The 21,897-nt window shown below is 40.4% G+C and overlaps 1 protein-coding gene across 2 annotated transcripts in view; it reads left to right on the plus strand.

The window, feature by feature from the left end:
• The window catches only part of DHX40 (DEAH-box helicase 40), a 51,593-nt gene extending 34,164 nt beyond the window's left edge, over positions 1–17,429 (plus strand). For both annotated transcript variants that reach the window (XM_008070829.1, XM_021718949.1), the window contains 6 exons: positions 5,378–5,492; positions 6,005–6,113; positions 10,073–10,167; positions 14,698–14,767; positions 15,330–15,558; positions 16,156–17,429. In XM_008070829.1, the coding sequence (XP_008069020.1) occupies positions 5,378–5,492; positions 6,005–6,113; positions 10,073–10,167; positions 14,698–14,767; positions 15,330–15,558; positions 16,156–16,295 (758 nt within the window). In that variant the 3' untranslated portion in view covers positions 16,296–17,429. The remainder of the gene's footprint in view (positions 1–5,377; positions 5,493–6,004; positions 6,114–10,072; positions 10,168–14,697; positions 14,768–15,329; positions 15,559–16,155) is intronic.
• Positions 17,430–21,897: the final 4,468 nt, after the last annotated feature.

Below are 21,897 nucleotides of genomic sequence, written 5' to 3' on the forward strand. Positions count from 1 at the left end.
CGTGTGTGTGTGTGTGTATGTTTTGTTTTGTTTTTTTGAGTTGGAGTCTTATTCTGTCGCCCAGGCTGGAATGCAATGACACGCACATGACCTCTACCACCTCAACCTGCTGGGCTCATGCGATCCTTCCACCTGAGCCTCCCAAGTAGCTGGAATTACAGATGTATACTGCCACGCCCAACAAATTTTTTTGTGATTTATTGTAGAGATGAGGTCTCATCAAATTGCCCAGGCTGGTCTTGAGCCCCCATGCTCAGGCAATCCTCTCCCCTCGGCCTTCCAAAGTGCTGGGCTTACAGGCTGACCCACTGCACCTGGCCAATTTTTAAAAATCATTTTTGAATTAATTGGCCGGGCATGGTGACTCATACCTATAATCCCAGCACTTTGTGAGGCAGAGGTGAGAGGATTGCCTGATCCCAGGGGTTTGAGACTATCCTAGACAACTTGGCAAGACCTCATCTCTACAATAAATAAAAAAATTAGCTACAGGTGTGTGCCTGTAGTTTTCAGCTACTTGGGATGCCGTGGCAGAAGGATCACCTGAGCCCAGCAGGTCAAGGCTGTAGTGGCTGTGAGTGTGCCACTGCACTACAGCCTGGGTGACAGCAGAATGAGATTCCGGCTGAAAGAAAAGTGAATTGGCAACATTATACTCAATATTTACATCTATATTTATCAAGAACAAGGTCCTTCAGGCATGGTGGCTCACACGTGTAATCCCAACAATTTGGGAGGCCTAGGCGGGAGGCCTTCTGCTTGAGCCCAGAAGTTCAAGACCAGCCTGAGCAACATAGCAAGACCTCATTTCTGTTTTTAAAAATTTAAAAATTAGCTGCTGTGATGGCGCATGCCTGTAGTCCCAGTTACTTAGGAGGCTAAGATGAGTGTGAGGGAGCTGGGGAGGAATTGCTTGAGCCCAGGAGGTTGAGGCTGCAGTGAGCCATGGTCATGCCACAGCACTCTAAGTTGAGCGACAGGGTGAGACTCTGTCTCAGATAATAAAAATAAAAAAGAAACTGTCAATCCTTTCCCCTAAATACTCATACCATTTAAAAATCCCATCAGCAGTTGGGCTCGGTGGCTCAGCCTGTAATCCCGCGCCTTTGGGAGGCTGAGGTGAGTGGATTACCTGAGCCTGCAGGTTCAAGACCTGCTTGGGCAACTTGGCGAGACCTCATCTCTACAATAAATCAAAAAATTAGCCGGGCATGGTAGCACGTGCCTGTAACTCCAGCTACTTGGAAGGCTGAGGCAGAAGGATCGCTGGAGCCCAACAGGTCGAGGCTGCAGTGGCTGGGAGCAGCCTCTGCACTCCAGTCTGGGCGACAGAGTGAGACTCCAACTCAAAAAAAAAAAACTGAAAAAAAGGAAAAATTAGGTGTGTTATGAATGCATAAAATATATGCATGCTAGACTATTTTATCTTTTACTACCATAAAATAAACACAAATCTATTATAAAAATTAAAATTTATCAAAAACACAGACTGTACATGGCACTATAATTCACGGTTGATGGAAATGTAAACAAATGCAAAAATACTCTATTAAATACTGATTGCATAAAACTATAGTATTAGTAGTACAGTAAGTACAAACTGTAATAATTTTGTAGACAACTCCTGTTGCTTTTGTGGTAGGCTCAAATATTGTGAGTATTCTCTTAAAATGCCGTGTGATGTTAGTCATCTCCGTGTGTGTAGTTCCATCTCTACAGTAAATTATGTATCATGGTAAAAAGTGATCTCTTGAGGTTCTCTTGTACTTTTCATCATGTTTGGTGCAATACCCTAATCCTTGAAGAACACCATGGGACTTAATACTAAGTGCCACTCGTGATGTTACAAGTATTTCCAAGAAGCAGAGAAAAGTCATGACATTACAAAAAAAAGCCGAATTGCTTGATATGTACCGTAATTTGAAGTTTGCAGTTGCCTGCTATTTCAGACAGATGATTCACCTTGTAAATAGACTACATAACTTATAGTATCAATAAATACAGTACAGTATTGTATTTTTTGTTCCTTATTATTTTCTTAATAACATTTTCTTTTCTCTGGCTTACTCTATTGTAAGAATATGGTATATAATGTACCAAATATGTGTTGATTAGCTGATTTTGTTGTCAGGAAGGCTTCTAGTCAATAGTGGGCTATTTATTAGTGTTAAGTTTTGGAGGAATAAAAAGTTATATGTTGATCTTCAGAGATACGTAGGCATCCTTAACACCTGCATTGTTCAAGGGTCAACTGTATATATAGTTAAAAATTCAAACACGACCGGGCATGGTGGCTTATGCCTGTAATCCCAGCACTTTGGGAGGTGAAGGCGAGAGGATTGCCTGAGTCCAAGGACTTGAGACCAGCATGGGCAACTTGGCAAGACCTCATCTCTACAATAAATTTTTTTTAATGGTTTTTTTGAGTCGGAATCTCAGTCTATTGTCCAGGCTGGAGAGCAGTGGCATGCTTATGGCCACTGCAGCCTCGACCAGCTGGGCTCAGGCAATCCTTCCGCCTCAGCCTTACAAGTAGCTGAAACTACAGACACACGCCACAACGCCTGGCTAGTTTTTGTTATTTATTGTAGAGATGAGGTCTCACCAAGTTACCCAGGCTGTTCTTGAACCCCCAGACTCAGGCAATCCTCTCGCCTTGGCCTCTCAAAGTGCTGGGATTACAGACTTGAGCCACCGTGCCCAGTGAGACCTCCTTTCTACAATAAATCAAAAAATTAGCCAAGCATGGTGGCATGCCCCTGTGATTCCAGCTACCTGGAAGACTGAGGTGGAAGGATCACCTGAGCCCAGCAGGTCAAGGCTGTGGTGGTCATGATCATGCCACTGCACTTCAGCCTGAGCAAGAGAGACTCCTACTAAAAAAAAGAAAAAAAAATTCAAACTGTACACAAAGATTTAAATGAAAAGTCTCTTTTCTAAACAAGTCCCCAAGGCTGATTCGTGGAGACAACTGCTACCAGCTTCTTATTTATACTTAAAGAGATACTTTTGCTATATCCATAAATGACCTAGGCTTTAAATCTAGGACATTAAGAACTTCAATTGCTACAAGATGCAGGTTCAGTTTTTGAGCATGTGACTTGCTAAGATCTTGTTACACCCAAAATGTACATTGGCTTTCCACCTGCTTCTAGGTGCATTTATAGTTATCAGTTAAGCAGTCCTTTCTGGCTTGGGTCTCAGTCATTGTAGATCACCTTATTTAGTTTATTATATACTTATTTAGTTTATTATATACTTATCATTGGTAAAATTGGCTAGCATTCTCAGATCTGAACATGAAATAAGATTTTAAACATCAAAATGATGATTCTTTCAACATATATAGTAGCCTTTCTCTTTTGCTGTAGTGAACTGTGTACATACGTCTGCTAGTATAACTATTGCTTTAGAAGTAAATGGAGTGAGGCTGTTAGATGTTTTAGGTGGTAAACAGCATTGCTTCAAAGTGGCACAAATTTAAAATAACATTGGCTTGGTTCTAAAGTTTTTATTTTAAATGTTTTAACTGTAATACTTTTTTTTTTTTTTTTTTTGAGTTGGAGTCTCACTCTGTTGCCCAGACTAGAGTGCAGTGGCCACTCCCGGCCACCGCAGCCTCAACCTGCTGGGCTCCGGCGATACTTCCGCCTCAGCCTTCCAGGTAGCTGGAACTACAGGTGCGCGCTACCACGCCCGGCTGATTTTTGGTTTATGGTAGAGATGAGGTCTCGCCCGCCCAGGCAGGTCTCGAACCCACAGGCTCGGGCAATCCACTCATCTCAGCCTCCCAAAGGCGTGGGATTACAGGCTGAGCTCCCGAGCCCGGCTTGTAATACTTTTAAAAACAAAGGATACATTATGTGTATGTCGTACTCAATAACCTTATTCCCCTGCTTCAACTCTGAGGACTGTTACTACTGAAAACTTTTCTATGTAGTAGTTTTGTTTTTGATTGATTGCTGTAGAGAAAAGTATTGAATCATCTTCTCAAAAGACGTTCAACACAGCCTTGGTCTGCTGCTTCAGCTTCTTATTTATAGTTTTTGCCTCATTGGCATCTACCAATTTGTGCGAAGTAAACTGATAATGGAATCTTGTCTGGGGAAGTTTAATAAACTAAAAAAAATGACAGGTCTACTGAGAAAATAATTAAAGATAGATAATCAAACTATCATTTAGTTAGAGGATAAAGTGTATGCAATATAAATTTAGATTTTCCTGTACACCCCCACCCCCTGAATTTAGTTCAGGTCTTTTGCTAGTTTAAATTTTAATTAATTAATTAGGTTATTTTTGAGTGAAGAGTTAGAGAAAAGAATGAGAATATGCTTATTTTTTAACTTTGAGAATAATGGTGGGGACTAGCAGAAAGACACAGAGAAGAGTGATAAAGAACATAGCAATATGGGGAAGGAGAGCCAGAGAAGAAATGTGCTCTCTAAATTTTTTTTTAAGTTTGAGCAAGTAGCCACTGTAAACAAGAGATCCAGTGCTTGACCATTCAGAGTTACTCTTTACGAAATATGAACTGAGTTTACATTTGTAATCCACTAGATTTTATTGCAGAGTTACTCTGACATTTTACACAGATTGTGAGCCATCTGTGTAAATTACTACAAGAAGGCCCCTAAAAGCCCCAGAATTTATTTATAAAAAATTTTGTGTTCTTACATGCTTAAACTTCAGTTACCTTCATAGTACTCTCCGTTTGATACGATACACCTATCAAGATGCCTTTTTTTTTTTTTTTTTTTGCTGGGAGGCAAAGACAAGGGAACTTTCTGAGCCCAGGGCTTTGAGACCAGCCTGGCAACTTGGTGAGATCTTGTCTCTACAAAATATCAAAAACTCAGCTGGGCATTGTGGTGCGCACCTGTAGTTCCAGCTACTTGGAAGGCTGAGGCAGAAGGATCGCCTGAGCCAGTGGGCCGAGGCTGTGGTAGCCATGAGCATGCCACTGCACTCCAGCCTGGGTGACATAGTGAGACTCCAACTCACAACAGTGAATTGATCTGTGGATAATGTGACAAACGGGAATGTTGAACTCTTTACATTGTATCCTTTTATATCATTACTTTTTTTTTTTTTTTTACTATGAGCATGGGTTACTCTTATAATAAGAACTAATTTAAAAAGTAAATTCCAAATACAAATTTAAAGGCAAATGAATTGGGGGAGGTAATGTTGTTAGGTAAAATCTCCAAAATGTGGTCAAAAGGAAAAAAGACGTTGTGGGAGAAATTAGAGCCTCCCAAGAAGAGTTAATACAGTTCTACCTCATTCCACCCCAGATGGTGAGGCAGATTTTAATGAGCTTGCAAATAGGCACTTAATGTAAAGTAGAACTAAATTGTCTGTCCAATTATCCTTTTAGTTGATCCAGAGTACCAGAAGGAAGCAGAACAGAGACATCGAGAATTGGCAGCTAAAGCCGGAGGATTTAATGACTTTGCAACTTTAGCTGTTATCTTTGAACAATGCAAATCAAGGTATGTAAGGTAATCCCTTGTGCTAGGAAATGTCTATTTGATATATAGCTCCAGTATGTACTTACTGTGTGACTTTAGACACTAAGGTTCAGTGGAGATGATACTGACCTTAAAGTATTTTGAGTATTGGTAAGGTTATCTTTGTCGGGTGACTATTATATAGTAGGCATTTATCATATAATACTGGTTCTCTTTTTTCTTCTCTTCCCAAACCTTCTCTGAAAACAACCTTGTGGAATTTTTTTTTCTATATAGGTAACTTAGGTGAGAAAATGATTGGATATTTGTTAATGCATACATATATAAAGAAATCCATTTACAAATTATATTTTAATTTTCTCAGGGGCACCTATATTAATATAATTGTCTTTTCAAATATTCTAAAATACTTTTTCAGTATTTGGACAGGTCTCATGAAAAGACTGACAGTTGTTTATGGGTTTCCACTTTTGTAATAGAATGAGAATGCTAGACTATACTTAGAGAAGATATTTTGAATTTTTGTTTTGCAGTGGAGCTCCAGCTTCATGGTGCCAAAAACATTGGATTCATTGGAGGTGCTTATTTTCTGCATTTCGTGTGGAAGCTCAGCTTCGAGAACTAATCAGGAAGCTTAAACAGGTGATTGCTATAGTGGTTTTTTCCTTGAGTAGCATTTTGGACCTATATATTTCATACTGAGTGGTCATTGATGTATAGTTAATTCTTATCACCCTTTCTACTCTAATACCCTCTCTTTCTACTTGATTCAATCATTTCCCTGATCCCATGAAAAATTTTTAGTAGTAAAAATAATGTTATCTGTAGATATGAGGATATTTAAAAATAGATTTACTAGGCCAGGCACGGTGGTTCAAGCCTGTAATACTAGCACTTTGGGAGGCTGAGGAGAGAGGATTGCCTGAGTCCAGGGATTTGAGAACAGCCTGGGCAACCTGGGAGACCTTGCCTCTACAATAAATAAAAATAAAAATAAATTAGCCAGGCGTGGTGGCACATGCCTGTAGTTCCAGCTACTTGGAAAGCTGAGGCAGAGGGATCACCTGAGCCCAGCATGTTGAGGCTGTGGTGGCCATGAGCATGCCATTGCACTCCAGCCTGGGTGACAGAGTGAGACCCGACTCAAAAAAAAAAAAAAGAAAATAAATTTACTGACATATAATTGACATACAATAAGCTCACATATTTAAGGTGTATAATTTGATGAGTTTTGACATCTGCATAAACCCATGAAACCATCACCACAATCAAGATAATGAACAGCCGGGCTCGGTGGCTCAGCCTGTAATCCTGCGCCTTTGGGAGGCAGAGGTGAGTGGATTGCCTGAGCCCACGGGTTCGAGACCCGCCTCGGCAGTGAGACCTCATCTCTACAATAAATCAAAATATCAGCCGGGTGTGGTAGCGCATGCCTGTAATTCCGGCTACTCGGAAGGCTGAGGCGGAAGGATCGCTGGAGCCCAGCAGGTCGAGGCTGCGGTGGCCGGGAGCGGCCACTGCACTCCAGTCTGGGTGACAGTGAGACTCCTACTCAAAAAAAAAAAAAGATAATGAACATATTTATCATCTTCCAAAGTTTCCTCATGCCCTTTTGTAATGTACCCATTTTGTCTTCAAGACCCTTCTGCCCTGCTTACCAAGGCAACCACTGATCTGCTTTCTGTCACTATATAGTAAGTCCTCACTTAATGTTGTCGATAAGTTCTTGGAAACTGACTTTAAGCAAAATGACATACAGTGGACCCCAGAATAATGTTGTTTCATTCAACATTGTCTTGTTACATGTTGATTTTTTAAAAATCAGTTTCACTTTACATCATAGTCTCCAGGAACCTATCAACAATGTTGTATATGAGTTTGCATTTCCTACCATTTTATATAAATGGAATCATACAGTAAATAATATTTTTTTTGGCCTGGCTGATTTTACTCAGCATAAATTATTATTATTATTATTTTTGTTTGTTTGTTTTTGAGTCGGAGTCTCACTCAGTCACCCAGACTGGAGTGCAGTGGCCGCTCCCAGCCACCACAGCCTCACCTGCTGAGCTCCGGCGATCCTTCTGCCTCAGCCTTCCAGGTAGCCGGAATTACAGGCATGCGCTACCATGCCCAGCTAATTTTTTGATTTTATTATAGAGATGAGGTCTCACTTGCCCAGGCGGGTCTCAACCCGCGGGCTCAGGCAATCCACTCACCTCAGCCTCCCAAAGCACAGGATTACAGGCTGAGCCACCGAGCCCGGCTTATTTTTTCAATTATATGATTTTTTAATTACAGTAAAATGCAATTAATAGAAACATTACTATTTTTTTGTTTTATTTTGTTTGATTAGGAGTCTCACTCTATTGCCCAGGCTGGAGTGCAGTGGCATGCTCATAGCTACCACAGCCTTGACCTGTTGGGCTCAGGCGATCCTTCTGCCTCAGCCTTCCAAGTAGCTGGAACCACAGGTGTGTGCCACCACACCCAGCTAATTTTTTGATTTATTGTAGAGACGAGGTCTCACCAGCTTACCCAGGCTGGTCTTGAACACCTGGACTCAGGCAATCCTCTCGCCTCTGCCTTCCAGAGTGCTGGGATTATAGATCTAAGCCACTGTACCTGGCCAAAATTTACAATGTTTTGCTACCCTTACCAGTTCTCCATCTCCAGAAGTTTTTGCTACCCTTACCACTTCTCCATCTCCAGAACTTTGTTCATCCTGTACTAAATATCTGTACCCATTAAATAATAACTTCTCATTCCCTTCTCGCCATAGCTCCTAGAAACCACTATTGTACTTTGTGTCTCTGTTTCATTGCGAATGTTTTCTATTTGCTTTGTCTTCAGGTTCAATGTTTTCTTCTGTAGTATCTAATCTGCAATTAATTCCATCTATTTATTTGTCATCTCAGGTATTATGGTTTTCATCTCTAGATGTTAGATTTAAATCTTTAAACTTTTTCATTTTATTTTTTAGTTCTCTACTTAACTTTTTGAATATATGTAATCTAGTTATAATTATATATAATTATAATTAACATTTGTATCAGTTCTGGATTGATTTTGATTGATTGATTGATGTCCTTATTATAAATTCTATTTTCATTCTTCTTGTATACCTGATAATTTTTCAGTGGATCCCAAACATTGTGTATTGTACCTTGTTGGGTGCAAAATATTTTTTTTTTTGAGTTGGAGTCTCACTCTGTTGCCCAGGCTGGAGTGCAGTGGCACACTCACACCACTGCTGGGCTCAGGCAATACTTCACCCTCAGCCTTCCAAGTAGCTGGAACTACAGGTGCACGCCACCACCCCTGACTAATTTTTTTTTTTTAATTTATTTATTGTAGAGATGAAGTATTGCAAAATTGCCCAGGCTGGTCTCGAACCAGCAGACTCAGGCAATTCTCTCACCTCGGCCTCCCAAAGTGCTGGGATTATAGGTGTGAGCCACCATGCCCAGCCTTAAATATTTTTATATTTTAGTTACTTAGAGATGGTTTTATCCTTTCGAGTCTTGGTTACATAGTTAATTAGACGAGAACATAGCAATGCTCAATCCAGGTCTTAATTCCCACTACTGAGGCATGACCCTTTTGAAAACCCTTCCCAAAACCATGTGCATTATGAGGTATTCTAGTCTGGGTTATAGGAACAGGCACCATTCCTAGCCCTGTGTGAATACCATACACAGCTCCTATTTATCCTTTTGGGAGGTTCTTTTCCTGGGCTAGTAGTTTTCTCACAATTATGTGCTAGTCATTACTCAGCTGAACATTTGAGGAGGACCTTCTGCGTCTATCTGGAGTTCCCTCTGTTTGCAGGTCTCCTCTCTCCTGAACTCTGTCTTGTGAATACCAGCCACCTTAGTCTTCCTAGACTCTCAGCTCTGTTTCCCTAACCGAGCTCCATTTGGGTTTCCCCCCTCCCCTGCACCTTGGTCTGCAATCTTTCTCAAGGATAAAGCTGGGGCCATTGTTGGACTTACTTCATTTATTTCCTGTCTTTTTGGAGTCACTGTCCTTTGTTACCTGATATACAGTGTTTTAGAAATTACTATTTCTTTTTTTTTTTTTTGAGTCAGAGTCTTCCTCTATCCCAGGCTGCAGTGCAGTGGCACACTCACAGCCACTTCAGCCTTGATCTGCTGGGCTCAGGTGATCCTTCGGCCTCAACCTTCCAAGTAGTTGGAACTACAGGCATGTACCATCACACCTGGCTAATTTTTTGATTTATTGTAGAGATGAGGTCTTGCTGAGTGGCTTGAACTGGTCTCGAACTTGTTGGCTCAGACAGTCCTCTCACTTCAGCCTCCCCAAATGCTGGGATTATAGACGTTAGCCACTACACCCGGCCTAGAAATTATTATTTCATATGTGAGTTTTTGGTTGTTTAAACTGGGAATGTACATCTAGTTCCTCTTACTCCCTGTTGGCCAAAGCAGAAGTCTTTAGAAATGTGGATTTTTCAAAGTAAAAGATTATTTCAAATTGTACTATGAGATTTACCAATCTCTCTCTCTCTCCCCTGTGTGTGTGTGTGTGTGTGTGTGTGTGTGTGTGTGTGTGTGTGTGTATGTACATGCTTTCTACAGCAAAGTGATTTCCCAAGAGAGACCTTTGAAGGCCCTAAACATGAAGTACTACGAAGATGTCTTTGTGCAGGCTATTTCAAAAATGTAGCTCGAAGGTAAGCAATAAGAACTTGAGAGAAGGATCAAGAAACACTACTGTATTTGACTGTATTGACTGTTTAATATTATATAATGAAGGGTTGATGTGGATTTAAGCTTTGTGATGATGACATCAATTATAATGACCTTTTTCATAACTGTTATGTGTGCAAGGGGAGCTTCAGTGGCTCATAGTGGGGTTTTAGAGATGAAGCAGGGTAGGAGGGGAGTGTATGTAGGGTGGCTGTCCAGCATGGGATATCTTCACCTAAGGTAAGTGACAAGGGTTTTCTTACCTTACAATGATCACATAACTATATTAGTGATAATAGTGAAGGAATATAGAAATACTGAAAAAGAAAAATGAGAACGATCTCTGTGGTGTTGGATTGAAATTGCAAGTGCATCATTATGAAGTTATGGTTTTCAGTATAGATGGATGTATAGATATGAGAATAAAAATAGATATTAGTGTGTATATATAATATATATTTATATGTATGTACATACTTTTTTACATACATGCCCTATCTCTGAGAGGGACTGGGAGCAGCGACACCATTTAGCAATTAATATACTTAGTGCTCAGATCCTTTTTTTCTGTTTTTTTTGAATCAGATCTCACTCTGTCACCCAGACTGGAGCAGAGTAGCATGATTATGGCTCACCATAACCTCAACTTCCTGGGTTCAGACAATTCTTCTGCCTCAGCCTCCTGAGTAGCTGGGACTATAGGCACCTGCCACCACATCCAGTCAATTTTTAAATTTTTTTGTAGAGATGAGATCTTGCTGTGTTGCCCAGGCTGGTCTCAAACTCCTGGGCTCAAGCAAAACTTCCACCTCATCCTCCCAAAGTGCTGGGATTATAGGCATGGGCCTCCATGCCCAGCCTCAGATCTTGACTTGGGGCAATCATTTACCACTTAAAGGAATCAAGGTTATTTGGAGAAATGGACCTGGGAAAGTATAAGATGAACCTAGAACATCTTATTTTGCCAGCAAGCAAAGAAGTGATGAACAAAAGTTGAGACCATTTTAGAACACAGGAGTCTGCGTGAAGAGGCCCCAGCTGATCTAATATGGGACATTTTAAGCTTCAAAATAAATAATGATAGTAATGACTCATAACCCACTTAATAAAATGTGAAATCATGGGTCTCTAGTAATATAGATTAATAAGTGAGTAAGTTAAAAGTTTAATGAGCCAGACGTGGTAGCTTACACCTGTAATTCCAGCAATTTGGGAGGCCAAGATGAGAGGATTGCCTGAGCCTAGTGTTTGAGACCAGGCTGGGCAACTTGACAAGACCTCGTTTCTACAATAAATCAAAGAATTAGCTGAGTGTGGTGGTATGCGCCTATAGTTCAGCTACTTGGGATACTGAGGCAGAAGGTTCACCTGAGCCCGGGAGGTTGAGGCTGGGGTGAGCTGTGATTGTGCCACTGCACTCCTGCCTGGGTGACAGAGTGAGTCTTCAACTCAAAAGAAAAAAAAAGTTTAATGAGGAATGGAATTATTTAATGAGGAATGGAAACCTCTTTCACAAAATTCTTGTTAATTACAAAAGGAAAAAGTGACTTTACAGTAGAGAAACCTGGCAGATGCTACCTCAATCAAGCAATCAAGGTGAACATGACACAATTGAAATCATGTTCTTTCTGATAGGCGACAATGAGAAAAATATAGCATTACTTCTGTGATATTCCTGCCAAAAATGCATAACCTGAATCTAATTATCCTGAAACAAACTGAAATTGAGACACACTACAAAATAACTTGCTTATAATCTTTAAAGGTGTCCATATCATGAAAGTCAAAGAAAGACTGAGGAAGTATTTGAGAATGAAGGAGACAAAAGGGACATGAAAATAAAGGCAATGTGTGATTCTGAACTGGATCATTTTACTATAAAGGATATTATTAGGATATCTGGTAAACTTCAATGGGCTTTGAGTATTAGATGTTGGCAACGTAACAGTGTCCACTTCCTGGTTTCGATGGCTGTATTATAGCTGTGTAGGAGAATGTCCTGCCTGGTCTGTGGGAAATGCATACTCAAGAATTTGGGGATGGCCAGGCTTGGTGGCTCAGCCTGTAACCCCAGCACTTTGGGATGCCGAGACAAGTGGATTGCCTGAGCCCTTGGTTTCGAGACCAGCCCGTGCAACTTGGCAAGACCACCTTGTCTCTACAGTAAATCAAAAAAATTAGCCGGGTGTAGTAGCGTGTGCCTGTAGCTCCAACTACTTGGAAGCCTGAGGTGGAAGGATCGCCGGAACCCAGCAGGTCGACGCTGGGGTGACCATGAGTGTACCACTGCACTCCAGCTTGGGCGACAAAGTGAGACTCCACCTCAAAAAAAAAAAAAAAAATGAGGGGATGATGGGGCATTAGGTTGGCGCGTAATCTTAAATGGCTCAGGCAAAAAGCTTTTTAAAATTGTGTATGCAGCCGGGAGTGGTGGCTCATGCCTATGATCCCAGCACTTTGGCAGGCCAGGGTGAGAGGACTGCTTGAACCCACAGGTTCAAGACCAGCCTGGGTAACTTGGCAAGACTTCATCTCTACAATAAATGAAAAAAAAGTAGCTGGACATGGTGGCACATGCCTGTAGTTCCTGCTACTTGGAAAGCTGAGGTGGAAGGATCACCTGAGCCCAGCAGGTCGAGGCTGCGGTGGCTGTGAGCATGCCACTGCACTCCAGCCTGGGCGAGAGTGAGACTCTTAACTCAAAAAAGAAAATTGTACTTGCAACTTTTCTGCACATTTAGATCATTTCAGCATTTTAAAAACTGGTATGTCTTGGTTACCTGCTCTGTGCCAAACACTGGGCAGATACTGAAGATAGAAAGTTGGACCTTCCAAGCAGTTTGACCCGGGTTTGATTCTGGGCCAACGCAAAAGGAACTCTATCTGGGCTTGCTGGCTCAGCCTGTAATCCTGCGTCTTGGGAGGCAGAGGTGAGTGGATTGCCTGAGCCCGCGGTTTCGCGACCCGCCTGGGCAATTTGGCGAGACCTCATCTCTACAATAAATCAAAAATTAGCCGGGCGTGGTAGTGCGCACCTGTAATTCCGGCTACTCGGAAGTCTGAGGCGTAAGGATCGCCGGAGCCCAGCGGGAGCGTGCCACTGCACTCCAGTCTGGGCGACAGAGTGAGACTCCAACTCAAAAAAAAAAACCCACAAAAAAAAAGAAAGTTGGAGTAATACACCTGAGTCTTGACATCATTCTTGATATCTAAGTCTAGTGGAAGATTCAGATATGTAAATGAATAATTATAAAGCAGTCTGATCTGGGTTATACCAAGAATGTATACAAAGTACTATAGAAAATCAATTGTGGCAGTTGAACTAGGACTTTTATTTTGACAAATTCTTTGGAATGATGTTTATGTAAGGAAGTGTAGAAGAGAGAAAGAATTTGAAGTTAAGGACATAAACCAGAAAAGTGATAGATGAAAATTTCAGATTTCAGAATAGTGAAAAATCACATATCTCTTTAAAAAGAGATGTGGCAGGCCAGGCATGGTGTCTCATGCCTATAATCCCAGCACTTTGGGAGGCCGAGGTAAAAGGATTGCCTGAGTCCAGAGGTTCAAGATCAGCCTCGGCAACTTGGAGAGACCTCATCTCTACAATAAATTAAAAAATTAGCTGGACATGGTGGTAGGCATCTGTGGTTCCAGCTACTACTTGGAAGGCTGAGGCGGAAGGATCACCTGAGCCTGGCAGGTCAAGGCTGCCGTAGCCGTGAGCATGCCACTGCACTCCAGCCTGCGTGACAGAGTAAGCCTCCATCTCAAAAAACAAACAAACAAACAAAAAACCCAAATAGAGATGTCACATAATATAAATAAACTGTATTCAAGAAGAAATGTTTAAGACTTGGTTTCATCATATGTTAGCTCTGTGATCTTGAGACGACTAGCTAATTTATTTGAGTCTCAGGTTTGACCTATAAATTACCTGGTTTTTAAAGCTCAAAGACTTGTTTCAAGGTTTTGCTATAAAGTATTTTGGAAACTCTAAAGCACAAACACAATATTGTCAGTATTACTACTTATTGACTAGAAGTGTTTAACTTGAATCATTATTTAGTATAAATAATTTTTTTTTTTTTTTTTTTAGTCAAAGTCTCACTCTGTCGCCCAGGCTGTAGTGGCACACTCATAGCCACCGCAGCTTTGACCTGCTGGGCTCAGGTGATCCTCCTGCCTCAGTCTTCCAAGTAGCTGGAACTATAGGCACATGTCACCATGCCCAGCTAATTTTTTTATTTGTTGTAGAGATGAGGTTTCGCCAAGTTGCCCAGACTGGTCTCGAACTCCTGACTCAGACAATCCTCTCACCTCGGCCTCCCAAAGTGCTGGGATTATAGGCATGAGCCACCATGCCCGGCCTGACAGTTGAATAAATGTAAACCTCTGTTTATAATGCTCTTTGTAGTAGAACATACTGTGATTGTTCATTGCTGAACATAATGCCTTACTTATTTCATTATCTTATTGTTCTTGTCTTTATCATTTTATTTTTCTGTTTATAGATCTGTTGGGAGAACATTTTGCACAATGGATGGGCGTGGAAGCCCAGTTCACATTCATCCTTCCTCAGCAGTAAGTACCTTGTTTTTAATAAAGGGAAGAAATGTGTAAAGATATAGAAATAAGTTATTGTCACGGTGGCTCATACCAGTAATCCCAGCACTTTGGGAGGCTGAGGCGAGAGGATTGCCTGAGCCCACGGGTTCAAGACCAGCCTGGGCAACACGGCGAGACATTGTCTCTACAATAAATCAAAAAATTAGCTGGGCATGGTGGTGCATGCCTATAATTCCAGCTACTTGGAAGGCTGAGGTGAAAGGATTGCCTGAGCCCAGCAGGTGCGAGGCTAGAATACAGGCATGCCACTGTATTCTAGCATGGGCAGCAGAGTGAGACAAACTCCAACTCAAAAAAAAAAAAAAAAGAAAGAAGTAATATAAAATATCTTTTACTTTTGAGAGAGGTGAAATTTACATTTAGCTGTATTACATAGTTCTATAAGAGTATTGGTTGGTTCTTGCCTTGTGTTCAAAGAATATAGGAATTAATTCAGAGGAGTTTGGGTTATTATTTCGTTGGTCTAATGTGGAATAGGGTAGGTTATTATCATCCTTGAATGAAATCTTTTTTATAGCTTCATGAACAGGAAACCAAACTTGAATGGATCATTTTTCATGAGGTATTAGTTACCACCAAAGTCTACGCAAGAATTGTGTGTCCAATCCGTTATGAATGGGTGAGAGACTTGCTACCCAAGTTGCATGAATTTAACGCACATGATTTGAGCAGCGTGGCCCGACGTGAAGTGAGAGAAGATGCAAGAAGGAAATGGACAAATAAGGAAAATGTAAAACAGCTAAAGGGTGAGTGAATCATTTGTACTGCTCATAACTGCTTTGCCATACTGCTTTCCAGTAGTGCTTTAGTATTAATAAAATTTTTGAGTTACTATCTTAGAACCTTCTTTTTTCCAAGAATCTTTTTCCATGAAATGTTAGGTCCCCGGTTGGAGGCATAAACATTTGTGGTACTGAACTAGGACTGAAAGCTTAAATATCAGCTCATATACACAAAAAGCTTTTCAGGAAAGCTTTTTGAGGCTGAATAATGGAGCATATTATAGTTTCCTTATTTAGCATCACTGGGATATAGAAAGATGAAGAATTTTGCCCAGGAAATCATAGGAAAGCCTTTAGAAATCTTGGCCACTAGGTGTTTTGTTGCAGTGTAATAATACTGTGCCACATTCTTGAATTAGGGTTAATTGTTCTGACTCATTGGCTTCTATGCTCTACATTTTTTAACCATACACCATATCATTTTTTTTGAAAGGGCAAATTTTAATTTCCTTTGTATTCTTTTTCTTAACATTGAGAAATCAAGCTATCTCTTTCTCTTAATACTTCTAGTACTGAATCTCAATGTTAAGGTTTTATTGGATTAATTTATTATGTTTTCAGATGGAATATCAAAAGAAGTCCTCAAGAAAATGCAAAGAAGAAATGATGACAAATCCATATCAGATGCACGGGCTCGTTTCCTTGAAAGAAAGCAGCAGAGAACGCAGGACCACAGTGACACACTGAAGGAAACAGGCTAAGCAATGAACCCTCCAATTCAGGAAGTAGGAAAAGCAGCCAGGAAACGTGCTTCTACTTTGCCAGTTATTTCAGACAGCACTACAAAGAGGAAGTGGTTAGCACCAGTTATTAGCCTATGAACTAAAAGCATATCAAAGGTCATAAATTAAAACTCATTAATACCAGTGGAATTTTCAAAGGAAAGATTGAGTTGCCATAGTCATAGGCCATGATATATGAAACAATGGAAGACAATACATGTAATAATTTTCCTCTCTTCAATTTTGCTGGCCTTAACTGGTATCAAATGCTGTCACTGAGGTATTTTCAAAGAACATTGAATTGTATTTAATCAGCGTGTATTTCATTTGCATTGAAGCATTAAAAATTATTTTCTTTAAATCTCTTTAAGGCCTTCTTGTTGCTGTTAGAATAGTGTTATATCAGGTATGTGATAATTTCCTTCAGAAGGCTGAACATAAGAGGTTTTTACTCAGCAATACTTAGATATCTAACCATTTAATTGCTACAGAGCTTTATAGATATTTAGAGAAAAGACTTAATCAATGGCAGAGTTCTTTCCTGAAGTAATATTAATCCTTAAATTGATTTTTTTCTGGGATTATACAAATTCCTTTTTATATAAAAGTATATTGTTTAAAACAGTAGCTATAGCCATTAACCAAAGGACAGATGATATATATATATATATAAGTTTTTATAGTTGTACCTACATACTTATATCAGCATCATGTATGTAGGTGTGATAGTGCTTTCAAACAGCCCCTCCACCTGGCCTACTCTATTGTTTCCAGCTGCTTGAGTAGGACTGTTTAAACATTATGCCAATCTTGAGATAAGATTTTCAAAGCAGCCAACACTATTTCACTAGTGTTTCAAATTGGAACCTTGCGGCTAGTTAGTATCACACTCAGGCCACACCCAGCACTTGCCCACTCTTGTTTGCGGCCTTGTATTCTAGTTCTTTGTGTATTTGTCTGTCTCCTTCACTAGATTATACGCTCCTTGTGGGCAGGGACTATGTCTTTTTCATCTTTGTATCTTTCATGGTACCTAGGATAGTGCTTTGCACATAATAGTCACTCAATGTTTGTTAAATAAAGCAATTAGTGTCATTAAATCTCAAAAGACAGCATAATGTGTGTTTTTAAATATTTTGTGTAAAAATTAAGAATCTAAATTTTTATAGGTAATTATTTTCTAGTTATTTCCCTTGGAATCTAAACAGTTTTATGTTCAATATTAGATACTTGTGCCAGGCATGGCGGCTCACACCTGTAATCTCAAAACTTTGGGAGGCGGAGGCAAGAGAACTGCCTGAGTCCAGGAGTTCGAGACCAGCCTGGGCAACTTGGCAACACCTCATCTCTACTATAAGTCAAAAAAATTAGCTGAGTGTAGTGGTGTATGCCTGTGATTCCAGCTACTTGGAAGGCTGAGGCAGGATCACCCGAAACCAGCAGATAGAGGGTGCAGTAGCCAAGACTATGCCACTGCACTCCAGCCTAGGTAACAGATTCCAACTGGAAAAAAAAATCTATATCTGTATCTATAGATAGATAGATAATAAAAGAAACTTGATCAGACACGGTGACTCAAGCCAGTATTCCCAGCACTTTGGGAGGCCAAGGTGAGAGGATTGTCTGAGCTCAGGGGTTCGAGACCATCCTGGGCAACTTGGTAAAACCTCATCTCTACAATAAATCAAAAAATAAGCTAGGCATGGTAGTGTGCACCTGTAGTTCCAGTTACTTGGAAGGCTGAGGTGGAAGGACCGCCTGAGCCCAGCAGGTCGAAGTTGTGGCCGTGAGCTTGCCATTGCACTCCAGCCTGGGCGACAGAGTGAGACTGCAATGCAAAAAAAAGAAAGAAAGAAAGAAAAGAAGAGAAACTTGAAGTCTTTATTGAAAAATCGCATGAGGAGCCAGATGTGATGGCTAATGCTTGTTATCCCAGCACTTTGGGATGTTGAGGTGTGAGGACTACTTGAACTCAGGAGTTTGAGACAGACCACCCAGGGCCTCATCTCTTAAAAAAGAAAACAAATATCACCATGAGGCCCATATGTTTGTCCTTAAAGTAAGGTGGTGGTGATCATTTCTCTGAACCTTTGTAGCCTTTGAAGTTGTTCATTTTTATCTTTAGTGCTCTAGATACTGTTTCAGCACATTAATCATTTAGTCCTGTCAGTTACTCTTAGGTGCATGTATCGGGGCATTTCCTTAGATGTGGTGGGGATGTGTATGTGTGGATTCTTGGAATGAAAGCTCTTTTAGTTTAGAAAATATTTATTAAGGCCAGGCGTGGTGATTCATGCCTATAATACCATTACTTTGGGAGGCTGAGCCCAGGGGTTTGAGACCACCCTGGGCAACTTGTTGGGACCTCATCTCTACAATAAATAAAAAAAATTAGCCAGGTGTGGTGGCATGCACCTGTCAGTTCGGCTACTTGGAAGGCTGAAGCAAAAGGATTACCTGAGCCCAGCAGGTTGAGGCTGTGGTGGCTGTGAGCGTGCCACTACACTCCAGCCTGGGCAGCAGAGTAAGACTCCTACTCAAAAAAATAAATGCCGTGTGCTATGGCTCACGCCTATAATCCTAGTACTTTGGGAGGCTGAGATGAGAGGATTGCCTGTGCCTATAGGTTTGAGATCAGCCTGGGCAACTTGGCAAGACCTCATCTCTACATTAAATCAAAAAATTAGCTGGGTGTGATGGCGCATGCCTGTGGTTCCAGCTACTTGGAAGGCTGAGGTGGAAGGATCGCCTGAGCCCAGCAAGTCGAGGCTGCAGTGGCTTGTGAGTGTGTCACTGCCCTTCAGCCTGTGCAACAGAGTGAGACTCCAACTAAAAAAATAAGATACATATATATTTATTAAACACAACTTCTAAATATATAGTCCATACTCAGATTATAGCAGTTGTTTCAATAATGTCCCTTTAGCATTTTTCTCCAGTTTGAAATCCAATCAAGGATAATATACCATATTATATTTAGTCTCTTTCAATTTGGAAAAGTTCCTCAGTCTTTGTTTTTCACCACATTAACATTATAAAATAATACAGATTTTTGTTTGTTTTTTTGAGTCGGGGTCTCACTCTGTCACCCAGGCCGGAGTGCAGTGGCACAAACACAGCTCACCGCAGCCTAAGCTTTGTGGGCTCAGGCAATCCTCCCACTTAAGCCTCCTGAGTAGCTGGGGGACCATAGGCACATGCCACCACACCTGGCTATTTTAAAATTTTTTTGTAGATATGAGGTCTTGCTATGTTGCCTAGTCTGGTCTCAAACTCCTGGCCTCAAGCAGTCCTTCCACTTGACCTCTCAAAGTGCTGGAATTATAGGCATGAGCCACCACACCTACCCTTAGGCTAGTTATCTTATAATGTTCTCAATTGGGTTTCTCTAATGTTTCTTTCTTGTTATGCATTATTGACTGGAATATTACATAAGTGATATAGTGTGTTTCCTATGGTATCACATTTGAAGGTATATGACATTTGCCCCTTCTTAGTGATACTTTGATTACTTAGGGTGTTTTTAAAATTTCTTCAAAATGGTTGTTCTTATAATTCATAAATAATTTTTTGACATTTTGTAAATATTTTTTCCTCATAAAATATGACCCTCTGCATTTATCGTCAGTTGATAGTGTTGCCTGGATTAGTTTTATTCTTAGGGTTGCAAAATGGTGATTTTTTCCCCTAATTCTTTTTGTATTTATTTGTTAGTATTATATTGTAAGGAAGAGCTTTCCTTCAAGGATGAATTTCTGATAAACAGATGTGTGCTAGGAAAGAGCATGGATCAAGACAGATAATTAGAAACCCCAGGGAGTACTGGAGATGGGAGGCAAATAGCACAGTTATGTGGTTCATAGAGTGTATAGAGAATAGGAGGCCAGACTATGGAAAATTCTGAAAGCCAGCCTGTGAAATTGTGGAATTATGTTGTGGATTTGAAAGTGGGAAAGGCCATCATTACAGCTCTGAGATAATTGTGACAATGATATTGATAAAAATAATTTCCATTTCTCAATTTGCACTGAGAGGGCTGTGAGAGAAGTATCAAGGGAATGCTAGATCTGGTTAAGGCAAGAAAGTGGAAGTAGCCTTGGAGGAAAGATGGTATTTATGGAGTTTTTTTGGGTTTTTGTTTTGTTTTGTTTTGTTTTTTTAGTGAGTCTCATTCTGTTGCCCAGGCTGGAGTTCAGTGACACGCCTATAGCCACCGTAGCCTCGACCTATTGGGCTCAGGCAATCCTTCCACCTCGCCATGTAGAATGCTATGTACAAGGCCAAGCACGGTGGCTCACAGCTATAATCCCAGCACTTTGGGAGGCCAAGGTGAGAGGATTGCCTGAGTCCACGGGTTCAAGACCAGCTTGGACAACTTGGTGAGACCTTGTCTCTATAATAAATAAAAAAATTTGCCAGGCATGGTAGTGTGTGCCTGTAATTTCAGCTACTTGAACAGCTGAGGCAGAAGGATCACCTGAGCCCCGCAGGTTGAGGCCACAGTGGCCGTGAGGGTGCCACTGTACTCCAGCCTGGGTGACAGAGTGAGACTCCAACTCAAAAAGAAAAAAAAAGAACACTAGGTACAGTAGTCCCATCCTCAGTTTCCTTTTCTGAGTTTTCATTTATCTGTGTTCAACTGGTCCAAAAACAGAAGACTATGATATTCTGAGAGAGGCCACATAACTTTTTTACAATATATTGTTATAATTGTCCCATTTTTAGTTATTGTTCATCTCTTACTGTGCCTAGCTTATAAGTTAAACTTTATTAGGGGCATACACATGTAGAAAAAACATAGTATATACTTTATAGGGTTTGGTACTAGCCAGTTTCAGGTATCAATGGGAAGTCTTAGAAGATACCATCCGTGGATAAAGGGTGACTACTGTATTTGAGTGGTTGGTGGACTCAACCTAAAGAGACCTTTTAATGACTGTTGGTACTAACAGGGCTGGCATAGAAAAGAAAAATAAAATTTAAATCAATAAATAAGAGGTAGACCCCTATGAAGGCTACATATTTTTCATCACTGGAGTGATATAATAGTAGTTGTATGGTTCTGTACTATTCAACATTAAAGTCACAGTTATTTGGAATATGAGCAACCAGGGAAAGGAAATAGCCAGGTATTTGGTTTGTTTTATATAGTAATCTACTTTTAATCATCATGACAGGATGAGGTGAGGCATTTTAAAAAAAACAATTCTTAGTATGTTCTAGGTTTGGTACATATTCAGGTCAGGCTAGTGGCAGGAGTACTACACAAAAATTGTTCACTGTGATGAAACTGAGGCCTTTCAGGTTCAGGATTGCTTTCCCCATATCAATTTTTTTCTCCAAAAAGGCTTTACAAAAGAATTTAACATCGAGTATTTAATTTTACATTGTAGGTTCTGAAAAATGTTTGTTGAGTAAGTTAGATTATAATTCCTTGAAATTTTGTTACTGAGTTAATCGAAACTTTGTCTACCAAATATCAGTCCTTAACTATTTTGTGAGGAAGTAAGAGTTTACTATGAATAACAAAGCTGCAGATGTGTATTGCTATTGGCAGAACTATCCCCAGAGTGTGATAGAA

The sequence above is a fragment of the Carlito syrichta genome, unplaced genomic scaffold, assembly GCF_000164805.1.
Source record: "Carlito syrichta isolate Samal-C Ts95f unplaced genomic scaffold, Tarsius_syrichta-2.0.1 Scaffold314028, whole genome shotgun sequence".
NCBI classification, from domain to species: Eukaryota; Metazoa; Chordata; class Mammalia; order Primates; family Tarsiidae; genus Carlito; species Carlito syrichta.